Source organism: Notamacropus eugenii, chromosome 4, assembly GCF_028372415.1.
Source record: "Notamacropus eugenii isolate mMacEug1 chromosome 4, mMacEug1.pri_v2, whole genome shotgun sequence".
In the NCBI taxonomy this organism is placed as follows: Eukaryota; Metazoa; Chordata; class Mammalia; order Diprotodontia; family Macropodidae; genus Notamacropus; species Notamacropus eugenii.
This window is the reverse complement of record NC_092875.1, coordinates 205670471-205689905: the sequence shown is the minus strand read 5'-3', so window position 1 is coordinate 205689905 and position 19435 is coordinate 205670471. Positions and strand designations below refer to the sequence as shown.

Below are 19435 nucleotides of genomic sequence, written 5' to 3'. Positions count from 1 at the left end.
TAATATACAGAATTTGCATAAGAATAGCTCTTTGGGACTTTTCAGCTTCATAATGAAAATGTTTTAAGTAGAAAATAGATGTTCTCAAATATGAAGATTTTTAAGTAGTATAAAATTGTTCTAATTCATTACTTTTTAAAATCTCTTTTTATTCTCTTCTTGCTTCTGTCCTTTCTTGCTTTCCATGATACTGCTCTTTTAGTTTTCCTGCCTCCAATTATTCCTTCTTTGTATCCTTTATTCATTTCTCTTATTACCACTTTGAAAGTTGGAGTATTTCTCAGTGTTCCCTGTTCTTGGCCATCTTCCCTTTCTATACTATTTACTTTGTTAAATTCATCCATAATTTCACTCATGGATGTGAATGATTCCTAAATCTATATATACAACCCCATATTTCCATTTGCTTGCTGTATATCTCTGCCTAGATATTTTTCTTGACCTCCGCATCTCCAAAATTTAACCTATCATTTTCTCTAAAACCTTGGTCCTTTCTCTCAATTTTTCTATTTCAGTTGATAGTACCAGTATTCTTCTAGTTACCTAAGCTCAAAATCTTGGACTCAACTTTGACTTCCTTTCCCCCTCATTCTTAATACCTAGTCATTTTTCAGGTTCTGTTATACTTCACTATAAATTATTTTGTTTAGCTTTTCCTACCTTTCCACTGCCACTTCCCTGTTTCAGAGCCTTATTTCTTCTCACTCAGACTATTGAATAAAATCTGAACTATACTGGTTGCATGAAATGTTCTTTGTAGTGTTATTCTGCCCTGACTATCCAGCCAGGTGTCTGTGGAGACATTTTAAACTGAACAAGAAGTATTTCTTGAATGCCTCCTACATTTTATGCCCAACTTTGTGCTAAATGCAACAGGAAATAGAAAACTTACGGAACTATAATCTCTTGCCTTAAAGAGTTTACATTGAGTTACTGAAATTTTAAACAAGTGCCTGTTAAATTTTTATGCTCTTTGATGTTGTGGACTAACTGGGATAAAACTATGGATTATCTTAGTGATGGGGACATTAAACTAGCATTATTTTAAAAATAACATCTCTACTTTTTTAAAAAACACCTAGTCTTGTTTAATAAATGTTTCTTATTTTTTAATGGACTCTGATATAGGAAATTTAAAAATGTTTTTCCCATCTCTTAGGAGAACGTCCGTTTCATTGTACTCTTTGTGAAAAAGCATTTAATCAGAAAAGTGCACTTCAGGTACATATGAAAAAGCACACAGGGGAGAGACCTTACAAATGTGATTACTGTGCAATGGGCTTTACACAGAAAAGCAATATGAAACTCCATATGAAACGAGCACATAGCTATACTGGTAAGTATTCTTATTTTAATTTTTTTTCTTAAGTGAGTGAATTTTGAAATGCACCGATGGAAGAAAATACTGAGGTCAAAATGGCTAAAAGACTTTTCATGAATATCAGGGTGTTTGTTATATTCAACTCAGCGCCAGCTTCATAAGACATGTCTTAAATTTAGAATTGAAAGTAACTTCTTTGAGATCCTCAAGCCTGTCCCTTTCATTCTGCAGATGAAGAAACTGTGGCCCAGCAATGGTCAGTGACTTTCCCAAAGTCATAGAGGAAGTAGATTTTAGAGGTGGGATTTGAACACATCCTCTTTGAATGTCAGTCTCAGGTTCTTTCCTACTGTACTGGGCTGGAGGGAAATCTCTCTTTCTTATTACGCGATTAAAAACAAATAGAGAAAAAATAAGGTTGCAGAGATTACTGGTGGATAAAAGGATAGACTAACTTTCCTACACTTCTTTGAAAACTGTGAAAGAAGGAGCGCCAAGGGTACATGATGAGAGGATTTGCTTCAGGGCCTGGTATTTAAACTAAACACCACTACTGAAAGAGGAGCTGGGTTCTTACCCAGGTGTGTTACTTATATTCCTTCTAAGATTTTCCTGTATTGACCAACTTGCCCCACTGTGTCACAAAGCTCTGTTGAACAGCTTAAGTGCTCTGTGATATATTTGGAACCCAGAAGTGGGTTATGGACATTAGGAAATTTTGAAGGGTAGCAGTACCTGTATTTTCATTGGTAAAAAGAATTCCTGGTGTAGAAACTCTTTCACCTGATGCAAATTCATAACTTATTTGAAACTTAAGCTTTCTCGGGTGTCACTGAGGGGTTAAGTGACTTATTAGTAATGATCACACATCTGGGATGTGTTGGCGGCAAGACTTTGAACCCAGGGCTTCTTAATTGCAAAACTAGCTCTCTATCCATTATGCCTTGTTGACTTTTACATGTATGCTATTCTTAATATCCTGAAGCTCTGCTGTACCCATTTCTTGGCTCTGAAAGACCAGAGCATCTGTTAATTTCCCCAAAGTACATGAGCTTCTTTTCCTTGCTCTCCTCTCTCCCCCCCTCGACCTCAGATCTAACTCATCAGCAGCCTCTGGGTCTTTTTTGTTTTCCTGCTTTACTGTAATTTTAAGTGTAAGAAAAAATTTGATATTCCAAAAGCTTTTGAAGCCATTCAAAACAGTAGTTGACAATATCCATTCTTTGTTGTGCCAAGAGAAATGCTTTCTCTTCCCTACATCTGGAATGCCTCTTTCTGACCCCTGCCCTACCTCCATCTACATTGGTTCAGTTAACGCCAAACTTAAATACTGCATTGTCTGTGATATCATCACATGGTATAGAAAAATGTCCTGACTTTAGAAGCAGGAGCCCTCATTCCAGTCTCTTTCACCTCTCTGCCCTTTTATTTCTTTATATTAAAAGGGAGGGGGGAAATAGTAATACTTACCACCTACTTCATGGAGACATGGAGACACCTGAAAACTTTTAAAATGTGAGTAGTTATTTTTGTTCTTGTTATTGTCGTCTTCATCAATCAGCTTCATTAACAACAGTCTTCTCCCTGCCCCTCAGCTTTGAAGAACTTGGTTTGAACCTTAAGAGTTTACTGCCTATCATTTTTGTTTTGTTTGAGTGGGGGTGCAGCTACATGGCACAATAGATCAAGTGCTGGCCTTGTAGTCAGAAACTCTTGAGTTCAAATCTGGCCTCAGATGCTTACTACCTCTGTGACCCTGGGCCAGTCACTTAACCTTTCTGCCTCGGTTTCCTCATCTGTCAAATGAAGGAAATGGCAAATCATTCCAGTGTCTTTGCCAGATAAACCCCAGGTGCAGTCAGGAAGAGTTGGGCACAGCTGAAGAACCACTGAACAAAAACAGAAATGCATATAGCACTGTGAAGATAGAGTAGATAGATCCAAGTATTCTTTAATCTTTGTTATCTATCTTAGCACTTCAAACTCTGCTAAGGTGCTTAATACATACTTAACAAATGTTGAAATTAAATAGTACCCCATAGTATTATTCAACTTCATGGTACTTTTCCGTTGATTCATCTGGAATGAAATCCTGTACAGTGCCTTGAATGTAATAATTTTAATAATTTGAGTGAAAGAATAGGGACACACAGCTGAATGCCAGAAACCTAGAGACCCCAAGAGTCTAATTCTAGGTGTCTTTCCTTTTGATAAGACTATCATTTAATCAATTATTCTTTAAAAGAATGAAATCTTCTGAAGTTGTATCTGGAAATTTTGTTCTGTAGTCTTACCGTATGGAATGTCTCAAATATATGTGCACACTCTCCTCTGCCTCCTACTGTAGTAGATAATGAAACAGCAGCAAGTACGTTTTTTGTTACATTTGTAGGTTAATCTTAGTTTAAAACTTTCCACACATTTTTTCCTCCCAGGTTCAAATATAAAGAAAAGGGAACAGTTAAAGGAAATGAATTTAGAGTTATTAGAAATGATTGAACCCTCTGATGGGTCTCTGTGACAGAAATAAATTTTTTTATTAGGTATATTTAACATTTATTCATGCTGCAGAACTTAAAGTTTTTCCACTCGTCACCCATTCAAGCACTTCTTAAACTTAGATTTAGAGAAGGGATAAACAGTGAAGCTTACACGACCTAATGGGATAGTGCTTAGCAAAATGTATTTGTTGGTGATCAAGATTGCAGAGTGTTCATGGAGAATGGAAAGCTTTTTACCTTATGTCTAACCTATAGTGCTTTTCTTTGTTTTCTCCTTTCCTAGAACTGGAGGAAATAGTTTTTCATTTATAAAAATTATGATAATTTACTTACTTCATAGGATGATTGTGAAGATTAAAGGAGAGTATGTATATTTACATAAAATGCTAACTAAAGGTTATTATTGAAATAATAATACAACCTCCCTGTTCAGTCTGGATAGTGAATACTTACATTTAACTACATCATGGGTGCTTTTATATGGATCAATTCACAAAGTAACATTAAAGACATTCATCTATAACAACTTAATATTTTGTTGGAAGGCAGAAATTAGATCATGAAGTTTTCATAATTATATTATGATCTTAATTTTAATTTTGAGGTGTTTCTATTTTATACTTTCCTCATCTCTTTTTTTCTTCTTTTATAGGTACTTTACAGGAATCAGCTAGTCATCAAGAGCATGAAGGGGAAGATCTCCATCGTGTGCTCCATTTGGAAGAGGTTGGTCAGGAAACTCCAAATGAGTGGCAGACCCTGACCAACGTCTTTCGATGAGGATTTAAATAACGCTTTCAACAACAGAATTTCTGAAGTTAAATTTTGAAAAGGAAAAAAAGCATTTGGATTTTTTGTTTGGAGCTTCAGGTGTTGAAAATGTTAACAAAATATGTGGTTTTTAGTTACCCAACATTATTTAAAAGAATCATTGTCTTTCATAAGCTTATAGGACAAAATAGGAAAAAGGTAATCTGTTTTGTGCTCATTGATCAACAAATCAACGAACTCAGGTAATGCAACAGGCAGTTTCATCTTCTAATCCACAGCCAATATATCTTGTTTAAAAAACAAAAAACTTTCACTGGATCTTATCATTAGGGTGTGATTTCATTATATTAGCAGATTGCCAATAGATGGAAAGTATGAGAATTGATACTTAACACTTTCTGTTGAAGGAACCTAATTTAATATTAAAAATAAGATAAGGGCATGAAGTACAGAAAAAAATGTGCAATGCACGGTGAAGTTCCCCCCCCCCCCCCCCCTTATTTTCTTTCTGTATATTTTGGCTAGTGGTAATAAATAACTTTTCTGTTATGGTAAATTAAACTGATATCCTGAGAGATGGCTGGACCAATTCTCTCTCAAATAAAAGTAACTAATCATTAGTTAGCATATAGTATCTGGGGCACGAAAAAAGTATGTAGAGTGCAAAGGGTAAATCTAAAAGTACAAGTCAAAACTAAACTGTCCAAACAAAGTGATTAATATTAGCATATATACTCTATAAATATATATATTCAGCTCCTTGAGTTGGATTCTTGCAGAAAGCACAAGCCATATTTGAAGGAAGGAGGTACCTACCCTGTTACACTAGACTCTTAGCACTGAAGCTCCTGTAGCACAGGATGCCCCAAAAGATAATTAATATGTTTCTGCTGTGGGCTGTAGGAATCCAGAAATGTACCAGTATTTTTCCTTTGTATGTAAACATATTTTTTTATTTCAGTGAAACTGCCTAAGCAAACTGCTTAATTTTTTTCTGAAAGGTGCCACCTAAATATGTCCATAACCAAATTATACTGGAGTCTAGTGCAAATCATCCTTTCAACATTCCAAAGATGGAAAATTCTTTGCTTCATTGTAGTTTGTTCTTTTAAGATTATTTATATGTTCTATATATAAATATGTATGTATATATACAAATATATAGGCCTCTGTGTGGCTGAACAGTATATTTTGTAAATATAGTACTAGTCCCAATTATAGAGAGAGTTCATCAAAGTTTTCAACTTCACATGAGCACTTCTAGATCAGTATTGTATTCATTTTATTAATAAATGAATATTCGTTTTATTATAATGTAATATAAAGCTGGGTTTTATTTTATTTCCCCCAAAATAATTGCTTTTATGTGCCCACATTTCTACTTTAGTTTCAGAAATACATTTGTTTAATTGTAAATATTATGTGGGCTGTGTGTACTAAGAGACAAGATCATTTCAAGTCATTGAAGGAAGAGACATTTCACTGTTATTTTGATAGGGCATCTTGATTCTTTTGTTAACTTTTGGCATATGTATATAAGTAATATAGTTGGTGATATGAAAATACTTTTTGTTATGTGAAAATATTTAAGTCAGAAAATGTTAAATAATATTACTTTTTTTCAAACTGCTTTGTGTATTGCATATTTTTGGGGGGAAAGTTTGGTTTTTAAAAAAACCTGAAATAATCTTCTTGTGGTACTGGATTTATATAAATCCTGAGGATTCCAATGAATGTCAGTGCTAAACCTGACTCCAATTTGTTTTGGATAATTGTAATTGTCCTTGAGTGGTAGACACGTATTTTTATGCACTTTTCCTTTGAAACAATGTATGGCACTACTTTAGGAATACTGATAAATATCGGTGGCTTTATGGGCATTCCCAGCATTGAAGTTGTTTGTTTATTTTAACATTGAACTTATGACAGATGAGTTTTTAACAGGGATTTGCTCAATTCCTGTTTGTCTATCTAATTAAGTCAACTACATTGGTTTATTTTATCCTGGGCACATGCAGAAGGCCTTAATTGACAAACTTAAAGCCTAATGGTAGTTTGGAAAGAAGGGTTTTGAACGAGGAAAAATTCATCTACCATCCATTCTGTGACTTTTCCAGTTTAAATGAGCAAGAAAACTTAATTTGTACATGTTCACTTTTGAATGTAATTTTTCAGGTTTGTTGTCCTAATATTAAAAGCTGCTCCTATATACAGTAAAACTCCTTGGAATATGAGCACTATAAAACAATTTAGTTTTTAATCTAATCTCTAAAAGGTTGATTTTTATAATATAATATTTTTTTAAATCTTTAGAAAAACTTTTTCTCCTTGGACATAAGCAGGGTTTTCAGAGATTGAGTGTATAAGAAACACCTTTTCTCATATCAAAATATATGATGTAATTTAATTGGGTGTGGATCAGAAATAAAGTTACTCAGAAATATGGCCATTTTCCTCTTTAATTATAAGTTTAGATTAAATATGGAATTAAATCTTCCATTTAAGAAAAATCAAATTCAGATTGTTTCTAAATGTAACATTTGTAAGCTTTGACATAAATGTCATCTCCCTCCGTCTCTTTCTCTCTCTCTCTGGAAGGTGAGCTGCAAATAGAATATTATAATTGAGAGCTTGGACAATAGATACCTACCCAAATACTTGGACTTTTCTTTTAGTCTTTAACCATCCTAAGCAGTACTCTCCTTAGTAAACTGAGCACATTTAAAAATTGAGTTAACACTTTCAACCTCTAACAATACTATGCTTAAGGCACTTCAACAGCAAAGTAAATGCATAGCACACAGTTAACCTGACATAATTCTATTTTCAAGGTACTGAACTTAAAGCTGGGGTATTGTTTCTTTGGGAAAATATTTTACTTAGTACTCAGTCTGGTCAGTAATAATTTTATAGTGGTAGAAGCTTATGAAAAACTTTTTACGATGAGAAGTTCAGCTTTGTCCTGATTAATAATCTTTCTTTTTAAATCCAATTAAATTTTAATTGCTCCCATATCTACAATTTAATCTTAATCCAAACCCCATTCATTTAAGTATAAATAGTGTTTTAGAAAAAAATGATATTTTATTTGCAGTAGTTGGTAAAATTTTCCTTTTACAAATTCTACTAGGAAGAGTTTATGTGCTATAGATGCATGCATACATGTACAGATTAGAAGGAAAAAAATTGGGCTTGTGTTCTTCACTTGAATTATTCCTTTTCATAGCAACATTTGTGATTTTGAAATGTACATTGTTTTATTCCAAATGATTTTCATACAGGTTTATGTCAGTGACATCTCTTTATAAGCAAGAATGCATAATTGTACATAGAACCACTTTTGTGAGAATTCATTTGAAGAGCATGTCATTTTGCTTAAGGATGTTCCTGAAGTTTAGCTCTACAATAGTTATGTGCCAAAATGGTCAATCAAAGATGTGATTATTACTAATAGTTTCCTAGAAACTGTAATGTAAGGATTGAAGTTGTCAAGGTAAAGTTCTCCAAGTTATAATTTGATCCAAGTTCTTGTTCTTTTTCCCGCTTAATTTATATTTATATCATTTCAACTTCTTGGACTTTTTAACAGCCAAATTTTAGAAAAATCAGAGGGTTTGGTTGGGTTTTGACATATCTGATATGATATCCTACTAAGGTGCCTATGGTCACTTTTGTTTACCTTTCAATACTTTTAGTAGCACAATGAAAATGTTGCACTTTTAAAGTCCATCTATATTTGCTATATTTTTTAAATGGTGGGGACAGCAGAATTTTTGTGCCAGATTGCTGGCCTTAAACATCCATGACATAGATGCTTCTGTTTATCTTGGCAGAATTGATAAATCATGTGAAAAATTTAATTAATGTTGTCCAGATTTGAATTCATTCCCTCCCTCAAAGAAAATGCACGGAAGTATTCATTATAGCTCATTATGGATGGCTAATCAAAATGTTTGAAGCAATTAAAATACAAATTACTCAGTGTAAATTATGGGAGAAGCAAGTAGTTTTTAACAAACATTGCTACTTAATCTTTTTTGTGTATTGCTATATATACGGCTTGATGACTTTTGTATTGATGAGATCAGGATTTGTGTTTTATTCTTTTACAAATTCTACCATGGCAGAGTGATCTGTTCTTGGTGATTAACAACTGTAGACAATTTAGAAAGTTAATTTTTTTGAATTATGGAAAAGATACTTTTTTTACCTTCAAATTGGTTTCATGGTTTATTTATACATCAGATGATATTTATTTAATCCAGTTTTGTATTAGAAATGCATAAGCAGTCTGCCCAAAGCCAAATGCATTGGCTTTGAAAAATAAAAATAGTGTTTTATATTATTAAAAATCTCCTGAATATTTAATTATTTTGTGCTTTAGGGGAAAATTATTTTGTTGTTTTCCATCAGTTACCTTTTTATGCATTTTTAAACAAATTTAACTGCCTGACTTAAATCATATTTTACAGTCTCAAAAACTGCAAAAACTTGTCAACACACAGACAACAGATGCTGCTCTACACAAGATTCCCCCAATACTTGAAGCTTGTAAACATTCTCTTTTTGTTGTATCCTATATGCTACTGAGATACTCTTAATGTATTTTCATATACACTAAATGTTTGCTTCTGAATTTCTTTTTTGGAATTGGAAATATCCTTATCTCTCAGAAATTGAATTATGAGAACAGAAAAAAAGCAGCAGTCCACATTTTTATATGTGGGGAAGGCAAGAGGATTGTATTGTTTTAAGCAGAAGAATAATGTCAATCTACTGTCCTTAAAACTATCTGTATCCTGGTGCCACCATACCTGGAGAATGCTAGGAAGAGGCATTTTTAGCTAAAAACGTAAAATAAATAAAACAACACAAGCTGCCCTCCTCATCTACACTGTTATTAGGAAAATGGTTCAGACGGACAAAGCAGCCTCCTTGGGTTCAGCTGCAGTGGAACAAATCTAGACTCTATTAAAAAAGCACATCAAGCCCAGGTCAGCATCTCTGTATAATAAACTCAAATTTCTTCATAGTATAAAAGTTGCGAGAATGAGAGAGTTCTGGTAAGGTAACTCTCTTATGGTAACTCTATGGAAACAAGCCACCTGCATTCTGTGTGTTTGCTAAAATGAAGGGTCAGTGTCACAGCTGATTGTATCCCCAATTGTTATTGTTATAAAACGGATCCAATTTTGTCAGCTATGCTTTTTTGAACTCTTTAATTTTTAGTGGCTGTGTATTAGACTCTAGGGTTTGAATGACACAAAAAGGTACAGTTTCTTGACAGTGATTTCTATTTTTATGTCCATATGTTTAAGATAATGAAGAAAATTTTTTAAATTTTGAAACCTTGAAAATGGAAATAAAGATAGCACTAATGCACCTGGATATGGAATGTTGAGGTTTCCTTGGAATACTATTCCAGTGGTCATACCTACTGTTTAAGGGTCTTTCTAAAGAACTGAATGTGGAAGAAGCAGTAGATTTTAAGTTAGAGGACCTGAATTCAGATTCTGACTCTCCCTTATTATTTGTGTAGCCTTGGACCAGCTTCTTTGGGCTTCAGTTCCCTCATCTGTAAAATAAGGGGGTTGGATGGAATGACTAAGATTCCTTCACATTTTAAATATATGATCCTAAATACTTTAAAAGTTTATCATGTGTTCATTAACCAGCTGAAATGTCAAAATAAGAATTCATCTCAGTCTCAACTACACATTCTGGCAAGGTGGAGGGAACCTCTAGAATCATTTAGTCTAAATAATCAATCTGCTTATCTCTGAAATGAGTGGATTGGTTTAAATGACTGAATGCTCTTCCAGCTCTACAAGCCATGATTCCAATTCCTTCCTGACTGAATGCTTTGCCCTCTTTAAAACTTTTGCCTTTATCTTTACCTTAGTGTTCTGAAAGCTATGCCTTTGTTAATTGGAAAAAGAAAAACAGTTTTTTCTCTTCCCATTGTTTTTCCTCCATTTTTAAAATGCCGCTAGTGCCAGCAGTTTACAAAGCACTCTGAAATGAGTTTTTACAGAGCATTTAGTTTACTGAGATGAAATATGGAGGGTACTTGATCAGTGCAGTGGAAAGAATACCAATTCTAAGTTCAGAACTAGCCTCTAATGCTTTTTTTTTTTTTTTTACTTTGAACAAGTTAACTTCATCTCATCGAGCCTCAGTTTCTTAATCTGTAAAATGAGGGATTGAACTAGATGGCTTCTGAGGTGTACTCCAGTTCTAAATACATGATCTGAGGATCTTAAAATCAGTACAATGAGACTTACCAGCCTCTTGGAGTGCTTCGTGGAAACAAAAGTGTTAATTCTTTGGTTATTGAGTCTTTTTCTGTAAAGACAGCTAAGTGTGACAGTGGATAGACCACCAGAACTGGAGACAAGAAGAGTAAATTCAAATCCACCCTTAGACACTTCTAGCTGTGTGCCTCTGGGAAAGTAATGGTTAGCCTCTATTTTCCTCATTTCCCTCAACAGCAAAGATAATAGTACCTATTTCCCAGACTGGTTGTGTGAACCAAATGAGATAATATTTGTAAAGGTCTTAGGACAGTGACTGCCACATAGGGGATGTTTAATAAATATTTTGTTTCCTCCTGCCTTCTCTTCCTATCAGCAAGACTTAATTACTGGGGAAAATGGTAGATTTATCCATTATATGTTGTAAGAAGACCAGAGTGAGAATCAAGATGCATCTGTTACTTGCAGTTTGACTTTGAAAAAGTCATTGTCTTTGGAATCAAAGTTCCTCATTTGTTATTTGAGGTGTATTGGACTAGATTGCTAAAGTCCATTCCATCTCTAGAATCCATGGATTCTGTATTTTTTTTAAGTCCGTGTTTAGCTAATAGCATACTTATGAGTCCTGGAAGTCATCATCAAATATCTGTTGAACATTTAATATGTGCTAAGCATTGTGCTAAGTACTAGGGATACAGAGGAAGGCAAAAACAACCCTTTCCCTTAAGGAGCTCACATTTTAATGTGAAGTATTTTATTTCCCCTTCAAATTTTGTCATTGATCAACATTTATGGAAAACCTGTGTCATGTAACACAAATTTCTGAAATAGAATTTTGGATATAATTTACTTAAGAGTTTTGAGTATATAATTTCATCTTTCAGTTCCTGGTCACACAGGCTTGTGACCTGTTACATGTCAGTACCTCACACCTGCTGTGTTATGTTGCCAGTTCCTGCTGATCCCATTTCTCATACTTCCCCCTCACTCCTGCACTGCCAGAATCCTGGGTGAGGTCCTTATCTCCTCATGCCTTGTTTTTCTCTTTGGCCTCCATGTCTTAAGTCTCTCCCCATCCTCTATTCACCTACCAAAATGATCTTCCTGAATTGCGCCATTACTCTGATTAGCTCCAGTGACTCACTGTTCAGTGACTTTACGGTCAAATATAAAATCCCCTATAACTTTTACTAGGGCAGCAAGGTGGCACAGCAGATAGAGCTCTAAGCTGGAGTCAAATTCAAATCCAGCCTCGGATACTAGCTGTGTGAGCTTGGGCAAGTCACTTCACCCTCCTTGCCTCAGTAGGAAATGGCAAGTCACTCTAGTATCTTTACCAAGAAAATTCCAAATGGAACCACAAAGTGTTGGGAACAATAAATGGCTTTTAAACTCCTTCCGAATTTGGTCCCTTCCTACCTTTTCAGTCTTATATCTTACTCCCCTCCATGGGCTTTACAATCCAGTGACTGTAGCTGTTCCTCACACATGTGCCATGCCCCTGTTCTTTGTTATTTTACTACCTGGCCCCTCTATGCCCACAATGTTGTTCTTCCTCACCTCTGTTACCTGGCTTCACTTCCTTTCAATCTAAGTTAAAATCTCCTCCTCTGTAAGAAGCCTTTCGTAGTGCCCAATGTTAGTGCCTTCCCTCTGACACGATCTCTTTTTATCACATGTATGCATGCATGTATACATACATGCACACATGACTACTATGTACATAGTTCACACGTTGTGTACACACACACACAAACTGTGAGCTCCTTGGGGGTAGGGACTGTGTTTGCTTTGCTTTGTATTCCCAACACTTGACATCATGCTTAAGGAATAGTAAGTTGCTTAACAAATACATGTTGATTTGACTTGAAATAATAATGCCTAGCAATAATGAGCACATCACTGAAAATAGTATAAGCTTAATTCCAGGAATGTTTTTGTCCCGCATCACCTTCTTTATTCACCTTAATGTGCGTATGGGGTTCTAAATCTTGAAGATGCAGCCCTCGATATCAAACTATTGATAATTGTATTCCCAGCACAGATGCACACCCACACCCACACCAGCACCAATGCCTGTTGGCTACAGTTATCTTCCAATCGTTACTTTGCCCTTCACTTCCATTTGTAGGCTAAGCCCTACTGATTCTCCTGGGCTACTTAGGTGGCCACCTGTTGGTTTTCCCACCTCTATGTCATCTGCTACAATTCATCCTACACACATACCCCTGCCAGCTCAGTCTTCCTAATTCACATTTCTCATCATTTTACTCCCTTGCTCAGATACATTCAACAGTTCCCCATTTCTCATAAAATCTTTTCTTCCTCCAAAGTTCTGTAGTATTTTGATACTTCTTTGGAAACATCCCATCCCATTCTACAGTATAGTTCTATGCTGATCCTTCCTATTAGATTGTAAGTTCCTGGAGAGCCAGGAATGGGTCTTCACTCATCTTTGTATCCCCTGCAATGCCTAGCACAGTACATTATACTTGTACGTTGTAAGTATTCAGTGATAGAATTTAATATCTATATGTACAATGGAGACACAAAAATTAACATGCCTTTGCATACAAGCATTTTGGGTTGGGAAAGAACGAGGAAGAGGAGGCAGGGAGAAGAGGAACCAGTTCAAAGTTTGGAAGTTTATCTGTATCAAATAGAAAAGTATTATAAGTTGAAAAAAGTATAATATAGATATTTCTCACAAAACTCCTCAAAATGTTTATCTAATCTCCTTTTTTCTACTCTGTAGCCTTCCATCATTGTTCCCTTTCCACCTCATCCTTTCTTCATTTACTTTGTTTCTCCAGAAGTGTCTGTAGCAATCCTCTCTCTGGGTCTGATGTGCATGACTAATAATCATCTTGTGATTTTTCTTTCTATCCTTTCATTGTCACAAACGAATTGATCTACTTGGGACTACGATAATGCAAAGGATGGTGCTTAAATTTGGAACTCAATGAGGGAAGATAAGTATTTTCTGTATGGTAAGTTGTTAATTAGAATTTTCTTTTTCAGTGAATCTGATGAAAAAAATACTTTTTCAGGTTAACACGGTGTCTTAGCATCTGAATCTGTTAATAGACACTGGGGGAAGAATTTTCATTCATGGACTTTATCTGTTGATCTTCTTAACCATGTACCTTCAACTCACTTTAGGAAATAACTTGTAACTAACTTATCTGGAAAAATTATACAGATTTCCTTAGGTATGGTTTCAAAGAAGGCTGATGTCAGATGTTTCTCTCACTTTTCATTGTCTCATGAAAGCTAGCCTAGCTCAAACAACAGAGCATCTTGAGGAAAATATAGGAGGTGGCATGTGCCAAGCAGGTCAAACCGCTGCTACTATCTCAGCCATTGCATTTCCTCAGGCCTCCATGGAGATGGCACAGGATCCAGAATACGAGAATCTTGGGAATAATAGTATGGTCAGACCACTTCCAACTTGGGCCTTACGCCAGTCATTGAAGGGAGCAATCATTGTGGAGAAAGGGCCCACCTTCCTTGCTATCACCAATACAACTGCAGATCATCCCAAGAGCTCTGGAAATGGCAGTATTCCCCAGATTGCTTAGAAGCCATCATCCTAGGAAGCAATGTCCCATGAAGATGTAGTCAACTGCTTCTGATGCTGAAGGACCAGGAAGAAAGGTTCTTGATACCAAAGTCCTTGTCACTGTCCAATGGTGTGATATCAGAAACTAATGACTTATCAGTGGAAATGGCATTAAATGCATTACAACCTACTTTGCTGCTGCGCTTTAATGACCATGGGCTTCTTTCCATCAGACAAAGCTGAAAACTTCTATATGTATGTATTGTCTACTCTCGTTAAATATGAGTTCCTTGAGAGTAATCTCTTCTGTTTATATGTCTAGTGTTTTGTGCTTAGTAAACACTTAATAAATGCCTTTTCACTCATTCTCATGTTAATCTATTTACGAAAGCAACTTATTATAATTGTGGATTCATAATAGAACTGGATTTTACCACTTAGCTATATTTGTTTTAACTATATTGAATATATCTTAATAACCTAAGTATCTTTATAGAAACTTTTAAAAGTAGTTTATTGAGCTTTGTGTGATTTCTCCCCCTCCAAAAAAAATGGACAGAAATGGAATGTTTTAACACATGGAGGCCTTAGTATTGATTGGAGTCATCTGACCTCACCTATCCCTCATCATTCAGTCATGATGTCCTACTGATTCTGCTTTCTAGATCAGTCAAACAAGCATTTTTAAGCACCTACTATGATCTTTATTTGTGGATACAAAACTTAAAAAATACAAAAAATAGGTCATGTCCTCATGGAGATTACATTCTATTACCTATCTCAAGGATTCTACCATTCTTCTTTCCATCTTCACTACCTGTTCAAGTCCTATTATCCATGACTCAGATGACTGCAGTAGCCTCTTGAAAGATCTCCATGTCTCCAGATTCTTCTCCCTGTAATGATCTTGCCCGCTGCTGTTAAATCAATCTTCTTAAAACTCTGAATTTGCCACTCCCCTTCTCAGAAATTTTATTAATCTCCATTATTTGTAGAATTAAGTCCAGATTCCTTCCACTTGGCATTCAGGGATGTCCTGTCTCCTAGATCCAATCTTTTTCTGCCCTCATCTCTCAGTACACTTCTTTACGGTCTAGCCATAAAGAAATACTCGGAGCCTTCTGAGCACATCCCTTTCTGGGTTCCCCATCTTGGCTTGTTATGTTTCCTCTGTCTTGAAAACTGTCTCCTATTATCTTTACCTGTATTTGCTGCTGTGAGATATGTTGCTGTCTTTTGAGGCACTCTTCAAAGTGCCCCCTCCTGCATGGGTCTTCACTGCTTCTTCCTAACCCGAAAAGCAGTTATAAGCCTTCCCTGTTCCAAGACCCCATCCCAATGTGGTATTTCTCTTAAGACAATTATATTCTGCGTTATATTGTAGTTATCTGTGTGCTTGTTGTCTCAGACTCTTCCCTCTACTCCAAATAATTACCTCTCTGAAGGCAAGCACAATCTTATCCATTTTTATAACCCTCTCTGCTTCTACTAGAAGGTCTGTGTGCATAGTAGGATCTCAGGAAATAATTCTTGAATTGAATTAGGTCCTCACATTAGCAAGCCTTTGTATGAAGGCAAAGTTTTGTAAATACCTATAGATTTAAAATCAACCCTTTACATTTTCCTCTATAAGTGGCCATTTATAAAAAAGGAACCAATAGCTCCCATTCCTCACCTCCAAGGAACCAGGGTAATGAAAAGTGGATAAAAAAATAAATTTCAAAATAAGTTTGGAAATACCAATGTACATAACAAATGAAAGTGCTCCATCCCAAAAGCATTTCAAAATGGCCCTAATGGGGACAATAATAATTTATAAATATTTTATAGTTAAATATTTATATAGATGCGTTAAAAAAAATATGCCTTTAAATCCCCTTTGCTCATAGTGGTGTCTTTATTTCATTGTTATCCAAACTACTCTAGTAACAAATATTATCCAAGAAGAATCCCTGAGGTTGTATAGGTGTTTACTATGGCAGGTGCTACAAAGGTCAGCTCTTAAGACCCATAGTCCCTGCCCTAAAGTACCCACTTTTTAAACCTTAGATATAATGAAATAAGACATCTCATCCAAATAGCATTAAATGTTTATTATTTTTATTTCAATCATTTTTATAAGCTTAAGATTTTTCCACTCTTGAGCACAGTGTAGACTTTTAAACTCAACTATGTTGCAGAGTTTACTTTGGGGGGTGAAGCTACAGAGAGAAAACACATCTACAGAGAGAAAATACATCCAGCAACCTAGCTCAAAGATGTAATTTTTTATTTTTTTGCTGAACAATTTGAAGGTTTTTTTTCCTCCTTAACTTTGTTCCTGTTTTTCCTTACCCTCTCTTCATGCATTGCTACATGTTAACAGACATTGCATTACATGTACACTAAACATATAAAGGTGAACTAGAATTAAAAACAGTGCATTGGGGCATTAACTGTTCTTGATACTCATTAACATTAAAGAAAGCTGGATGCCAACAATGGATGCTCTGTTGCTGGCTTAAGAAGGATATGCTAGAACCAAAATATTTGGATCAATCAATACATTAGAGTTAGTGTTAAGAAACACTTGGCTTATGTAAGTTAGAGAACAGTGCAATTCAGAAGAGCTTTTTTTTTTTTAATTCACATATGGTTGGTGCATTCCAGACCACATGTAGATACGTCAGTATGTTCATGATAGTTACACATCTATGTCTAATTATTTCTAGTTTATTTCTAGGAGGCAACTATAGTAGTTGGGTTTTCACAGTAGCTGGGGACTGGCTTATACACTACCATTAAAAACTTAGGACTGGGTTCATGGTTTCAGAGCAGCTTACCAGTTTCACACTGCCAGGCCAACAAGAAAACTGTCAATGCTACTGTGAGATGTGCAGAACTATCTGAAAATCTCCTAGCTAGCGAGCGGGCTTCCTTTAGGAAACTAGACTTCTTGGTTTTATTGCAGGAAACTAGATTTCTTGGGTTTATTACAGGAAACTACCTTTGGTTTTTATTACTGCTAAAGAAATACTATGATATCTTTGTCTGTGTGGAGCAGCAGTGACATCCAGTGGCCACATGGAATTGTCCATTTTGCTGGGAAATTCCTGTTTCCTGTTTTGAGGCAATAGCCCAGCCCTAGTTTGACGTCCTTTTCCTTTCTCTGCCACACTCTCGAATTCAAATTTTTTGGGTGTGATGAGCAAGTGCAATTCTGGAAGGATTTCCTTCCCCCTCTTTTCTCTATCACATTAAAACTGTTAACAGCTGCCCTATCCCACATTTCACATACCTGGAGCTCCCAACACTTGTAAACCCACTCTGTGACTGCCTAATCCTGTTATGAAAAATAAAGTGTTTTTGAGGTGAGAGAATGGGGCATTAAAAGAAAAATAAAGTAAGCTTGGATCAACAGTCCATACCTACTCTGCACATGTGTTTTCCACAGTGGCATGTCTTCAATGGCAGTGCTCAGGAACAAAAGCTTTGGTTCTGTGGGGTCAGTGAGAAAGAAATCCAAAGATGGAGAGATTTGATGGAATGAGCTTTGGTAAAATGGAGACCAGTGTATTTTTGGGTGTGGAAGGGGGCATTCTGAAGTGAAATGAATACTCTGAGGAATCTGTTACTTTATTTTAAAACATAAAAAAGCACTTAAACCTACTCTGTGTTTCTTAATTTTTCTTTTCCATTCAACTGTTGGCCAGAAATTGCCAGTAGGATGTTGTCTGACTCTACTTACTGCACGCACAACTCAATAGACACATTGGGTGAGAAACTGCTTGTCTATCTAGGAAATTTACGCAAATATTAAAAATTTAAGGCAGTTATATTAAGAAGCCAAGTACATAATATTGTAAAGACAATGAAGAACTTCAGCGTCTAGCCATGGGCGATCCAGATCGACTATCTCTTCCTCCCTGTGGAAAAGAAAATGCCAAAGATTAGACAAAGGCAGTTCTGGTCTATGCACATCTATCAACAGAGCCACTTCATGAAGGCCTACAAATATAGGACCTTCTCGATGGCCGGCTTCGTGCTTTGTTTGTGTTTTAGATTGTGAGGATAGTAACTGTTATCTTTGTATCTCACCCCAGTGGCTAAGGGCAGTGCTTTGCATATGGCTGTTGGATAATTGGATGAATAGATGGCTACTAACTACAGACTGGCCACTAAAAATTGTGGCACAAGTGTTTCAAGTTCAACAACCACTTTTAGTGCCAAGGAGCTGGAAGAGACAGGATCACTGCAAGGAGTTTACAGTCTAACAAATAAAATAAGCCACATAATGCAAAACAGAACATGAGTGCATAAATGAGCTACAAAGAAAGTGCAATTATTCTGAGCAATTAAGAAGAATTTTCAACTTAGGGAATGAGGGAAAGCTTCATGGAGCAGGGTATGACTGGAAGAATGGGGCAGGTTTTCAACAGGAAGGGGAGAGGGAGAGAAGAGGATATGGTAATGCAGACAGAAGGAAAGACGAAAAGCCGACTGTTCTGGAGAATCTTGACTCATTTGTTAGCCTGGAGCGAGAATGGAAGGTCTTAATTACCTTCCTGACTAAAGAGGATGGCCTCTCTTCTTTGGCCGCAGGGAGCCATTAAAAGATTTTAAGTGGGGGAGCAAAGGATCAGAACCTTGCTTAAAGCTTAATCAGGAAATGGTGTGAAGGATGGCGCCTAGTTGGGAAACCCTGTTTGAACTTTTAATTTCAGTTCTTGGACTAATCCTTTGGCTCTCGCTCAATGAATTTTCGAACCCTGCAGGGCCAGTTGTCCTTTGGAATTAGATACTCCCACACAAACTACCAGGACTTAGATTTTTTCTATTGGTGACAATCATAAATAAGTGATTATTATTCTCTGAGTAATTCATTGGATGCAATTATCTCTTAAGGTCCTCAAGCCGATCTCAACCAAAGCAAGAGTTCAGTAGCCACAAGCACACCAACAACCATTCACAAAGTTAAAGATAGCCAAAAAAGAGTGAAATTTTAAAAACCAAGTAACAATTGTCCTTAGGAAATATTTCTCTGATT

At 35.9% G+C, this 19435-nt stretch overlaps 2 protein-coding genes across 12 annotated transcripts in view; one reads left to right on the top strand and one right to left on the bottom strand.

Annotated features, from left to right (window-relative positions):
* Nucleotides 1-4790, top strand: part of ZNF236 (zinc finger protein 236) — a 218006-nt gene extending 213216 nt beyond the window's left edge. For 6 of the 7 annotated variants that reach the window (XR_011965983.1, XM_072604065.1, XM_072604062.1 and 3 more), the window contains 2 exons: nucleotides 1160-1336; nucleotides 4475-4790. Coding sequence is in view for 6 of the 7 variants with exons in the window: in XM_072604065.1 (XP_072460166.1) it covers nucleotides 1160-1336; nucleotides 4475-4602 (305 nt within the window). In the remaining variant the exon portion in view is untranslated. Of the gene's footprint in view, nucleotides 1-1159; nucleotides 1337-4474 lie in introns of those variants that run through there. The other variant, XM_072604066.1, reaches the window with a different exon arrangement.
* Nucleotides 4791-16481: 11691 nt separating this feature from the next.
* The window catches only part of MBP (myelin basic protein), a 218754-nt gene continuing 215800 nt past the window's right edge, over nucleotides 16482-19435 (bottom strand). For 4 of the 5 annotated variants that reach the window (XM_072604068.1, XM_072604073.1, XM_072604070.1 and 1 more), the window contains one exon: nucleotides 16482-18314. In XM_072604068.1, the coding sequence (XP_072460169.1) occupies nucleotides 18270-18314 (45 nt within the window). In that variant the 3' untranslated portion in view covers nucleotides 16482-18269. The remainder of the gene's footprint in view (nucleotides 18315-19435) is intronic. The other variant, XM_072604072.1, reaches the window with a different exon arrangement.